The sequence below is a fragment of the Mastigoproctus giganteus genome, chromosome 1 (assembly GCF_048544385.1).
Source record: "Mastigoproctus giganteus isolate SK-2022 chromosome 1, ASM4854438v1, whole genome shotgun sequence".
Lineage (NCBI taxonomy): Eukaryota > Metazoa > Arthropoda > Arachnida > Uropygi > Thelyphonidae > Mastigoproctus > Mastigoproctus giganteus.
Window position 1 is genome coordinate 199,538,888 of NC_143575.1, and position 12,390 is coordinate 199,551,277.

At 35.8% G+C, this 12,390-nt stretch overlaps 1 protein-coding gene across 1 annotated transcript in view; it reads right to left on the bottom strand.

The window, feature by feature from the left end:
• LOC150091443 (transmembrane protein 135-like) overlaps positions 1–12,390 on the bottom strand; it is a 190,440-nt gene that overhangs the window by 165,180 nt on the left and 12,870 nt on the right. Inside the window, exon 2 of the mRNA XM_090383962.1 lies at positions 4,040–4,167. Coding sequence (XP_090240088.1) covers positions 4,040–4,167 — 128 coding nt within the window. The remainder of the gene's footprint in view (positions 1–4,039; positions 4,168–12,390) is intronic.

A 12,390-nucleotide genomic window follows, 5' to 3' on the forward strand; every position in this document is an offset into this window, starting at 1 on the left:
CAGTTGAAGCCTATTGCAAGAAAAATAATCTTACTTTTAAAGCTCTGTTGCTTTTAGATAATGCACCTGGACATCCTTTTGCACTTGGTGAATTAAATGAAAATATGAAAGTTGTTTTTTACAGGCAAATACAACTTCGTTATTGCGACCCATTGACCAAGGGGATGACTGAAACTTTCAAGGCTTACTATCTCTGTAGAACATTTGCATAGGCATTTGAAGCTACAACAGGAGACAATGCAATTTCTGTACCAGAATTTTGGAAAAAATATAATATAAGAGTGGCCATTGAAAACATTCATGCAGTATGGGAAGAAGTGACAGCCAGTCATATGAGAGCAGTTTGGAAGTATCTTTTACCCCATTGCACAAAGAATTTTACTGGATTCAAAGATGCAAAAAGTTATTGAAGACATAACTAATATTGGTAATAACCTTGGTTTCAAAGGTGTGGATACAGCTAATGTTCGAGAATCACTGAATTCACATTATCAGAACAGCTAAGTGACAACGATCTCCTTCAAATAGAGGAACACCATGCATATGAAGAGGCTGAAGAAAAAAAGAGTGTGAGACAGATGAAAATGTTACCACAAAGGAGATAGCAGTAAAAGAACTAGGCAAAATCTGTAGTATCACAGAGAACCTTAAACAAAAAAGGTAATGGACGTTGATGCTAACATTGAAAGAAGCATGTTATTTCAGCAGGGCCTAGAGAAGCTTATAGTCTGCTATCGGAAATTGTATGATGAAAAAAAAGAAATCCAAATCTGTTCAAACGACTGTGTACAAATATTTCCGTAGCAAATAGTTAGTTCTTCATTATGTAATTTATGCAATAAACATTTAATTCTATAATTATTTTTACTATCATCTTTTACATGGTATACAGTTAAGTTATTTAAAAAGGTATTTTTAAAATTCTTTAAGGACATTCCTGAAGGTCACAGACCAATTATAATTTTTCCTATTGATTATTATATTCGATTAATGTGTTTGTTTGCATTTTGCATGAGTGGGACGAATTAATCGAGGCCAGCCTGTATCCTGCTACATTTCCTCCAAAAAGTAGGGTGGTGCAATCGTTGAATGCCTTAAATTCTGGCATAGTTTTAGTTTCTTTGTAGACATACATACTTACAGGCATTTTTTTACCCAAAATAATGCTTGTTTCATCCACACTGAATATTTGCTCGGGCAAATAATCTCCCTCTTCAATGATATGATTAAACTGCTCCTTAAAAGCTTCAGCAGCTCATGTATCTGCAACTAGCTGCTTCCCCACTTACTTTCATATTATGCACATTGTTAACATTTTCTAAACCTATTGAACCATTCACGACTCATGACAAATATTTCTTTGTAGTCATCTCCTGCATGTAACTTTTAAAGTTTCAAAAAAGGCTTCATGCTTTAGCCTGAATAGCTATAAGTTCAAGGGTACACACTTCTTAGTTTGGTCCTTATAATTTTTTCATCTCATGTATAGGCCCAGTTCTTTATTTTGTTATTATTGTTGAGTTTATAGGCACTGACCCTTTTACTCCATCATGAATTCTGTCATTGTCCTTCATACAGTCAAGTGAGATAAGCTGAAGTCATTATTATTATTAATAACGTATGGTGCAAGGAAGCCTGAGGCTTATGCCGCACCTGGAAAGAAAAAAAAAAAAAAAAAAAATTTCCAAGTTACCCTGAGAGAGAAACAAAAGTAGAAGGGAAACCACGAAGAAAGAGAAGAATGATGATAACCAGCTCAGGACCCTGGGTGTACCAAGCCCATGCTCACCAAATGTGAGCCCCTGGGGTTAAATGAACCAGTTCTGTTATGGATTTACCTTTTTTTGTAATGTGTTATTATTTTCAGCTTAGTCTAAGGTTATTGTCTTTCTCTTCTTCTTGACAGGAGATGGTGAATCAATTTTACATTTTCTAGCCATATTAATTAAAGTTTGGTACCCGAGATAACAAAAAGATTGGAAATCACACAACAATAATATTACATTCACTAGCTTTGAAGAACAGAGAGAGAGAGAGAGAGAGAGAGAGAGAGAGAGAGAGAGAGAGAGAGAGAGAGAGAGAAGGTAGGCTTAATGACTCCATACTAAGCACGGGATGGCGTAATTGTTGCACATTGTCTTCGGAAAGTGCGACTTATTGTTATGACTCAAATTTTTTTTTTTTTGTAATTTTTTTAAAATTAAATATGCAACTGTCATAACTATGAATGGTCATATGTTGGGGAGTATCTATATTTATAATTTTGTTCCACTGGGATGGGAGTGAGTTGGAGATGCACTTTGGCCACTTTACCCTACCATGGTAATTCATATTTCATTACATATCACAAAGTCATCTTGTCCTGTAAGCAGAATGCAATGTGGTGAAACTTACATTTTCAGGTTCTCCCCTTTATTATCGAAATTTTATAAGCTCAGATTGGTCATGGAGATATCATTTTTAACAGAAACTTAGAATGCAAGACTTCATGTAATGAGTGCAAAGGGGGATATTTTAGAGTTAAGATCTCGAGGAAGCAAAAAGTGACTCAAAATGCAAAAAGAGAGGGGGAGGTTAGTGACTAATGTTGCATGAGAAGAGCCATGTATTTTGATTTTACTCAGTTAAAAGATAGACCAAAAACTTTAAATATTGGATATATGCAAGGATTAGGTTCTATATGCAATCATCAGCCTTCTGGCATTGATATATTGGGAAGAGAAACTGTTAAGACATTATAGAAGGTTTGTATGTTGTTTAAAGGACACACAAATATATGAAAATAAGGGCTGATAGTGCATTTCTTTGTGTAACAGATGCTTATCTGCTGCATATATAAATCTTGGAACTGAGAAATACTACAGCTGGACAGCAGGGAGATACAAAACTAGTATCAAGAGGGTGTTATTAACACACTGAAAAGTAGAAGCTAGATTGAAGAAAATAGCACCGAGGTTGTTTTCCACAATATGTGTAAACACCTTAATAGACAGCACCACAAGACAAGTAAAGCTATAGTGTCTGGGTAGGTTTCAGTGGATGTTTATAGGTTTTCCACCCCTTAAATTTGGAATATCAGAATCTTGAGGAGCATTTTTTCTAAGGCTTTTAGTAGCACAAAACTAATGGCAATGGAATGGAAATCTTAAGACTGCCACCCTATTTTGGGAATGGAAGCTACTCTACAGACTAATTAGAAATCTAAGACAAAACTTGAGTGGAGTAGTACTCTTAAATCTAAAAAAAATTTTTTTAAAGAATTTTTATTACTGCTAATTTTGGGAAAGTGATCTGAAATTTAGTCATATGTTCTGACATGATTCCATTTGTCCTAAAACATTTAAATTTTTTTTTTATTCAGTAGAATAACAAATTTTTCTTAAAAATTCTACCTAAGCAAAAAATAAAATAAAAGTAACACACTCATACATGACACAAAACAACTAAAACTATAACCATAAATATTCAAGCCGACCGGGCTAGCCAGGTGGGTAAAGTGCCTGCCTAGCAACCCAAAGGTCGCGGGTTCGAATCCTGTCTCTGGCTTGGATCAAAAGTACTGCAAAACCTTGGGAGGCGCACTATGGCCACAAAAGCCGATGCACCAACAACTACCAAAAATAAATAAATAAAATAAATATTCAAATGTTGGATGAAGGAACAAATATGCAGTAACCAAAAATGCACAATGGTTACTTTTTTTTTTTTTTTTTTTTTGGCACCATTAGATCATGACTTTTACATATTCTGAGCATTTTTATAAAATAAAATAATTTTCTATAAAAAAAAGATTTTTCATAATAATTGGGATTTTTTACTCTATTTGTTAAATAATATAGCAGGAAATTTGATTTCTTAAAGTTGTATTGAACAGGAAGAGTATAAAAATTATACTAAAATGAGACCAAAATAAATGCAGGAAAATGTGAACAGTGGTAACACACACAATATATATATATATATATATATATATATATATATATAAAAAACAGCAGTTTTACAATATTTACATTTAAAACAAAAGCAAAATATTTCATACCTGATGAAGCAGAAAATAAAAATAAAGGAAAATCCATTGAAACTGAGGAAACACGATGACGTAAAAACACTCTGAAGAGTTGTCATGCAGGAACTGATATCAAATTTCCTTTGCAGTACCTGAGAGAGCTAAAATAAACAGTAATAACTGTAATTAATATCTATTGAACTAATTTGATTACCTCAATCAGAAATTTTTAACATGCTTTATGCAAATGAGTTAAAGATTGTGAATATATACATGGAGAGAGAGAAATAATTTTGATATAATCTACGTAAATTAATGCTACACAGTTAACTTAAAATGTAATAAAAATGATATTCATAAATTATTAGTAACCATTCAAAAATACTAGCTGTTATGGGGGTTTAATGGCACATAAGCTACTATGGCTATAATGCACCTATACTAGTTGTTTACTAGTTAGCATTACCATTAGTAGAGACATTTTATGCAAGAAAGCAAGCTTATGCAGCATCATCCAAAAAAAAAAAAAAAAAACACACCACTTCCACTTCACCCCTCTGTTCGTTCGAAATACCTGTCCAGCTGAGCCCTGACAAGGGATGGAAGTCTGTTCCACCAACCAACAACCCGTTGGCTAAAGGCAAATTTCCGCACGTCTATCCTACATCTGTCTTTTCTCAATTTGAATTTATGCACTCTCAGGTGATTATTCTGAGCAAGAGGAAGAATCCCATCAGCATTGAGCATGCTCAAACCATTCAAGGCTTTATACACCTCTATCAGATCACCTCGCTGGTGCCTAGTCTCAAGACACTGTAATTTGCAAAACTTAAGCCTTTCTTCGTAAGAGCACCCCTTTGTTCCATTCACTAATCTTGTTGCCCTTCTCTGTACTCGTTCCAGCAGCTCGACATCCTTCTTGAAATGAGGCCTCCAGACCTGTATACAGTACTCTAGGTGTGGACTGACTATTGCCTTATACAACGGAATAATCACCTCCTTATCCCTGCTAGAAAAATTCCTGTATATCATTGACAAGACACCATGAGCTACTCTTGTAGACCATCTGCACTGCTCAGAGAACTTCATATCTGCCTGCACAACCACCCCCAGGTCCCTTTCATTCTCTACCACTGTCAGTGTAGTACCACAGAGTTGATACGTTGTTCTGGGGTTGCTGTTTCCCATATGTAGTACTTCACATTTGTCAATGTTAAACTACATTTTCCACCTCTCAGCCCATCTGCTCAACCTTTCCAGATCCTGTTGCAGCAGCATATTGTCAGTAGTGTCCTTGACAACCCTGCCAACCTTCGTATCATCTGCAAACTTGGACATTAAACTTGATATACCATCATCAATATCATTTATAAATACAGAAAACAATAATGGACCCAACACTGAACCTTGAGGGTCTCCACTAATAACGTTAGTCCACGATGAGCAGTGTCCATTGATTACCACTCTGTCTTCTCCCCCTCAACCACCCCTTTATCCATAGCAGCAATTTGCCTCCAATGCATACTGCTCCAATTTGTGCAGCAGTATTCCATGTGCAACAGTATCAAAAGCCATTAAGATCCAAGTATACAATATCAAAGTTATTCCCTGCATCCAGTTCTTTTGTGACTGCATCATAGTATCCAATCAAATTGGTCAGGCAAGACTTCCCCTTAACAAAACCATGCTGTGTCTGAGCTATAACTGAAGTCTTATATAGATGATCCTGCAGTGCTTCTTTAACCAGTACCTCCATTAATTTTCCTGGAACAAAAGTTAAACTCACAGATCTATAATTACTTGTGTCAGCCTTTGATCCTCCTTTGTGAATTGGGGTCACATTTGCACATCTCCAGTCTGTGGGTACCTCCCCTGAGTCCAAGGAAGCTCTCATAATTATGGCTAAGGGTTTGCTTACTTCCTTTGCTGCCTCCTTTAATATAACTGGATAGATCCCATCCACCCCAGGTGCCTTTCTTGTGTTTATCTTCAACAATTGCTCCTCCACTTTACTGTCAGTTATTACAAGATTCTCTAGCTTACTGCCAGAGTTGAATACACCTCTGGCATTCCCCTCGCTGAATAACTCCTCATGTGTGAATGTCGATGCAAAATATTCATTTAGTTTGTTAGCTACCTGAGCAGGATCATCAACAATTGACCCATCGATATCAAGTGGACCAATCTGATTCATCCCCTTCCTTCTAGAGTTTACATAAGTAAAGAACTCTTTGCTGTTTTTCTTTGCATCCCTTGCCAAAGATTTCTCGTAATCTGCCTTCGCTTGCCTAACCTCCTTTGTAACTTGGTTACAGATCAACTTGTATCTATCATAGGCTTCTGTGTCACGTGTTAATTTGTATGTATCCCATGCATTTTTCTTCTCTGCCATATGTCTTATAAGTTCATCTGACATCCATTTAGGCCTAAACCCTGAACAATATTTCTTAGTTGGTATGTAAAACCTAGTAGCTTTCAAGATAAATTCTTTGAATGCTTCCCATTTTGAATTTGTTGTTGGTAACATCATCAGTTGGTCCCACTGTATAGAATTTAATTACTGTCTCGGTCCATCGTAGTCACCTTTATGAAAGCAATAACCCTTCCCTTTACCCCTAAAGGTAGTTACCTCTGAGTAAATTCCACTTCAGCACACTGTGCTCACTGCCACCTAGTGGTTCATTTATCTGCAGATTCTTAATGCATGAAGAATCACTACTGATAATTAAATCAGGAGTATTACTCCCTCTAGTTGCCTCCCAAACATGCTGATGTAGAAAACAATCATCCAATAAATCCACAAAAGCCTTGCTAGTGTGTGAGTGACCAGCCCCCAAATTCCAGTCAATATCTGGGAAATTAAAATTTCCCCATTATTGTTATAGAGAACTAAACAAATCTTTTATGATGAACCATTTTCTTTTTTTTTTTTTTTTTTTTTTTTTAAGAAACAGCCCTTTAGTTGGAGGTAGTAATAAATGATTTATGAATGATAATTATAAAACTTGTGAATGATGTTTAAATAATAATGAATTATTTCAGTATGCACTTTTAAATTTACACTAGAAAATGCAGAATTGATGCTATGTGGAAATTGCACAACTTCTATACGGACAAGATTTCAGTTTTATAACAAGATTTGTTATAAAACAGAAGTGAAAGAGTAAAAGTCTCAAATGCACAATTTTCTGTATTAGTGTTGTATTATTAAATATTCTGTTAATTTGTAACACTGCATTTCCCATGTGACCGCATTGGGAAACAATGCACATTACAATTGAACAGTATATCGCTTACTAGAAATAGACAGCACCACATAAAAACATTTTTTTGCAAAACAAGCAAACTGGAATAACTGTCTCTATAGACCACGTTTTCTTACAAACAAACTGAAAACGATTAAATATCATATTATATTTGATAACAAAAATTACCAAACCAACTATTTTGACATTTATAAAAATATCAAATACACTGTATGCCAAATGAATGCTTTCCCCATTGTGACATATTCCAAATTAACACTGATTTTTTAAAAATAATTAAACCAGTTAAACATTAGGGTTGTGATATAAGCCTGGTAATCCTTCATAAAAGATTACTATTTTGTTGGTCCACCTGAGCTTTAATTACTACTTGCACAGAGTTTTTTTTTTTTTTTCAATTTTTTTTCTCCCTATTAACAGATGCCCAAGCAAGAAAGACAGTAATCTTATAGTACAATGCATATGTTGATGGATGAGATAACAGAAGACACTTGTTAATACTGGACTTGAATTTCTGTTGATCGTAATTTTCAGGAAATACAAGTGAAATAAGATTATTCCAAAGAACACAAATGGAAGGATATAGGCAGAAGAAGAAAAGTTAGTTCTGCAAGCTTGTAACTGAATACTAATTCACCACTGATTTATTGAGACAGATGTCCAGATTGGTTTAAAAGAAAGATGGAATTACAGATGCCACTTCAGAAGAACAGGGCAACAGTCTGTAGTCAGTAGAATTTCAACTGCAATGAGTAAACATTTTTTGAAAAAGACTGTATTTGTGTGTGTGGCATTTGTTAAAAAGAGCATAATGCTGGGAAGGCAATTCTTTGGCTAGAGGTATTGATAAAATTTTTACAAGGTGCCCACTGAATGGCACCCTAAGTTATTACTATTATAAACTATGAAAGTAATGTTACATTCAACAAAAATACAATAATAATCACTGATAATATTTTATGCTACAATCTCCTCTTTCTTATTTCTTCTTGTATTTTTAGTTTACAAAAAAAAAAAAAAAAAAGTTCTCATAGGTAGGATATAACCCATTGTTGTATGAATGAAACACCAAAAAGACTAAAAAGCTACAATGTGCTGCCACTTTATTAGGTGCATCTACCCAGTAGTGTGTTGAGCCTCCTTTAGCCTTCAAAACAACCTGAATTCTTCTAGGCATGGATTGAACAAGATGCTGAAAACGTTGTGCAGGAATGGAATACCATGCAGACAAGTGTGTTACGCAGTTCCTTGAGATTCGACAGAGGCGTACGCCTGCAGTGAACAGCCCTTTCCAGCTCATCCTAAAGATGTTCGATAGGATTGAGATCCAGGGACTAAGCAGGTCAAAGGAAAGTCATTGTCATTTCCTGGAACCATTCCATAGTGATTCGGGCTTTGTGCACCAGCGCATTATCCTGCTGGAAGTAACCATCTGACTGAGGATAAACTGTCAACATGAACGGATGCACTTGGTTAGCAACAATGTGGCTTTCAGATGTGAAACTATGGGTATCAATGGACCCAATGTGTGCCAAGAAAACATTCCCCACACCATAACACTGCCCCACCACCATGCACAGTAGTCATCAGACATGACAGGTCCATGGATTCATGTTGTTTTCGCCAAATTCCGGGCCTTCCATCAACATGATACACCAGGAACTTCGACTCGTCAGACCACGCAACTGTTTTCCAATCCTCGATTGTCCAGTGCTGGTGTTGCTGTGCCCACAGGAGGCGTGCTCTCTTGTTCTTCATTGATAACAAAGATACGTGATGTGGCCGTCGGCTGTTGTAGCCCATTTGCAACAAAGTGCGACTATTGGTCCGTTGCGATATTTTGTTCTGCGCACCAAGGTTGTATTCTGACGTGATGTGCGACACTGTGGCCTGTCTGTTTGCTTGCACAATTCTAGCCATCCTCCTCTGACCTCTCTCATCAACAAGCAATTTTCTTTCACAGGAGTGTCGTTCAGAGGATGTTTTCTGTTCGTTGCACCATTCTCAATACACCCTTGAAACAGTGGTGCGTGAAAAGTTCAGAACTGCCATTTCAGAGATGCTTTGTCCAGCACAACATGCACCTACTACCATGCCACGTTCGAAGTCCATTAGATTACTCCTTTTCCCCATTCTTGCTATGGTTTGTACACTTAACTGATACTAGATAGGTTGTTCTGCTGCATTTATATCCACAACTGTGGTCATGTGACTTGTAACATTGTGGGACAAACCATTTGTGTGCACAGCACGGGTATACCTTATAAAGTGGCAGCACATTGTATGTACTACAGGATATTTTTAACCCAGCAACTTTGGTGCAGCAACTGAAAGGTGCCAAAAAAAAAAAAAAAAAAATCTACGTTACCTTTAATGATTGAAACTGAAATTATTTATAGCTTTCTAAATACAATCAAAGTTTAATTACAATAGTTCCTGAATTCTTTTCTTTCTTAGTTTTTGCAGAGTAATTAAATGTAAGCACCTGTCAGGCACTTGTACCACCATTTATGTAATACTTTTTACATTTGCACGAATAGTAACCACAGGGTCTAACTTTGCCAAAAAGTTAGAAATTCTGTTTGTTGAACATTCAAGATTAATTTCTTTACCACACCCACAAGTTAAGTAAACATTTACAGTCACACAGAAATTGTTTTGGAAAGGTTTTTTTTTTTATTTATTGTTTTCACATAGTAAAGATGCAACATGATATTCATTCATGATGGATGCTACTTAGAGGAAAGCAAAATAAGAGGTATCACATGTCATGCAATGTGAAGCATACCAATTTCAAATAACATTTTGAAAAAACACGAAAATTAGAGTCAGTATACATACTGGCCAAAATATACAAACCTTTATATTAAAACAGTTACAGACAGAAGAAATGCAAATAGATTCAAAGAAAACTGTGACATGGGGAGAAGTATTATAATGTGCTGCACATTCAGTACTGCACAAGGTGTTCAACTGCAGGAATCTGAAGCCGGAATAGGGAAAACAATCTCTCAGACTTAAAATACTTCAAGAGTGAAGCTGCCGTACTCAAAGGGGAGGGGGGGGGACTGTATGGAAAAGTAGGACATCCAGTGTGCAGCAAATAATATCTGAATTGAAATGCAGGAGGTATTAAATAAATTGAGTATTGGCAGTCACTTGCCTATTTGGAACCACTTGTTTCAGAGAAAAACAGAAAAATTCACTTGCAGCAGTGCCAAGAACTTCTTGCTTGGACAGTGAAACAATGAAAGAAAGTCATGTGGTCAGATAAATCACAATACACTTTGTTTTGCACTGATGGTAGGCAGAGAGTGTGGCGACAGCCTCACAATGGACCCTACCTTGTTAGGACAACCCAAGCATCTGGAGGTGATATCATGGTATGGGAAAAGTTTTGTTGGCACAGACAGGGTCCATTGATACCGGTGGAAGGCCAAACGTTATGCAAAGAGTATACCCGAATTTTGTATCATATTCACTACACTCTGAAATGTTATACTTTTATCCAGAAGGTGAAATCACCTGGATAAAAATGGCCACCTTTTGGATGATGATAGTGCATCATGCCAGAATGGTTTGGAGAATATGACACAGATTTCCACCATCTTCCCTGGCACTTACATTCAGCTGATCTCAATCCTATTGAATGTTTTCATTCTGAGAATTCTGCTAGAAGAACAGTTACAATTAGACCAAAACACTATGAAACACCTTACAGAATTCATGCCACATGCACATTTACTGTTATTCGAAACAAAGACTGCCCTTTCCAATACTGAATAAATGTTCGTATTTTTTGGCCAGCGTGTGTATTAAAAACAGTAAGGGTTCCAATGCTGATCCCCGTGGAATCCCACTTATCACAATTAGTTCATGAAAAGCAGTGGCCATTTATAACCTCTCTCACCACTTAGTCATCACTTTATTATCCACAGTAGTAACTTTCCCTTAATGCCACAATTTAAAAAACACTAGTACATGTGATAAAGTATAAAAGGCTTACAGAAATCTAAGTATAGAATATCAAATTATTCTTTGCATCCAGTTGCCTTGTCTATCCAGTTTATTATAAACTGGATTTATTTTCCCTGGCACCAAGGTTAAACTTATTTGTAGTTAACCACTTCACTTTTTGAACCACAATTGTGAATAGGAGATACATTTGCACACCTCCAATATGCAAGTACTTCTCCTGAATGTAAAGATGCTCTCATCACAATGGCTAAAGGTTGTTGTTGTTTGGTTTTTAGGAGCATCAGCAACTAAGGCCATATTGTTCCGGGGATATGCTGTGGTCATTCCCTGACCTTTCCACATCCTCCATATTTGGTGGTCACTGGCTCGAACCCCAGTCTAATCAAGAAGAGTACTACTACGCACTACTGCTCCTGCCCACCTGGCTACGGAGGCCCCAATGGCTAAAGGTTTAACTACCTCCTTTAACTACCTAACTGTCAGCTCCAGGTGCTTTCTTCACTTTTAGCTGAAACAATTTCTCCACCACTTAACTTTCTGGTATTATATAGTATAAACCAGAGCTGTAATGCTCAATAAGTTCTACGTTGATATCAATATTTGTAAAATAATAAGAGGAGTTTACCTCAATATAATACGTAGAACACTTCCGTATGATACTCTCCAGAAATTAAAACGAAAAACTTACATTAGAGTAACAAATAATTTAATTTTTTTAAAAATTAAAAAAATAATTAAAAATCAATTTAACACAATAAAACAATTTAGCACAATTAAAAATCAATTTAATGCAATTAACAAAAATATTGCAAAAACGATTTTCCTTCCTGAAGCTGACAACGCTTTTTGACCATATGTTGTGATCACAGGAATTTTCATTTCTGTGATCACATTGTCAGCTTCAGGAAGGAAAATCATTTTTGCAATATTTTTGTTAATTGCATTAAATTGATTTTTAATTGTGCTAAATTGAGTTTTATTGTGTTAAATTGATTTTTAATTATTTTTTAAAAATTATTTGTTTTCGATTTTTTCGTTTTAATTTCTGGAGAGTATCATACGGAAGCGTTCTACGTACTATATGGAGGTATACTTCTCTTATTATTTTACAAATTTCTGGTATTATAAAATCATTTAACT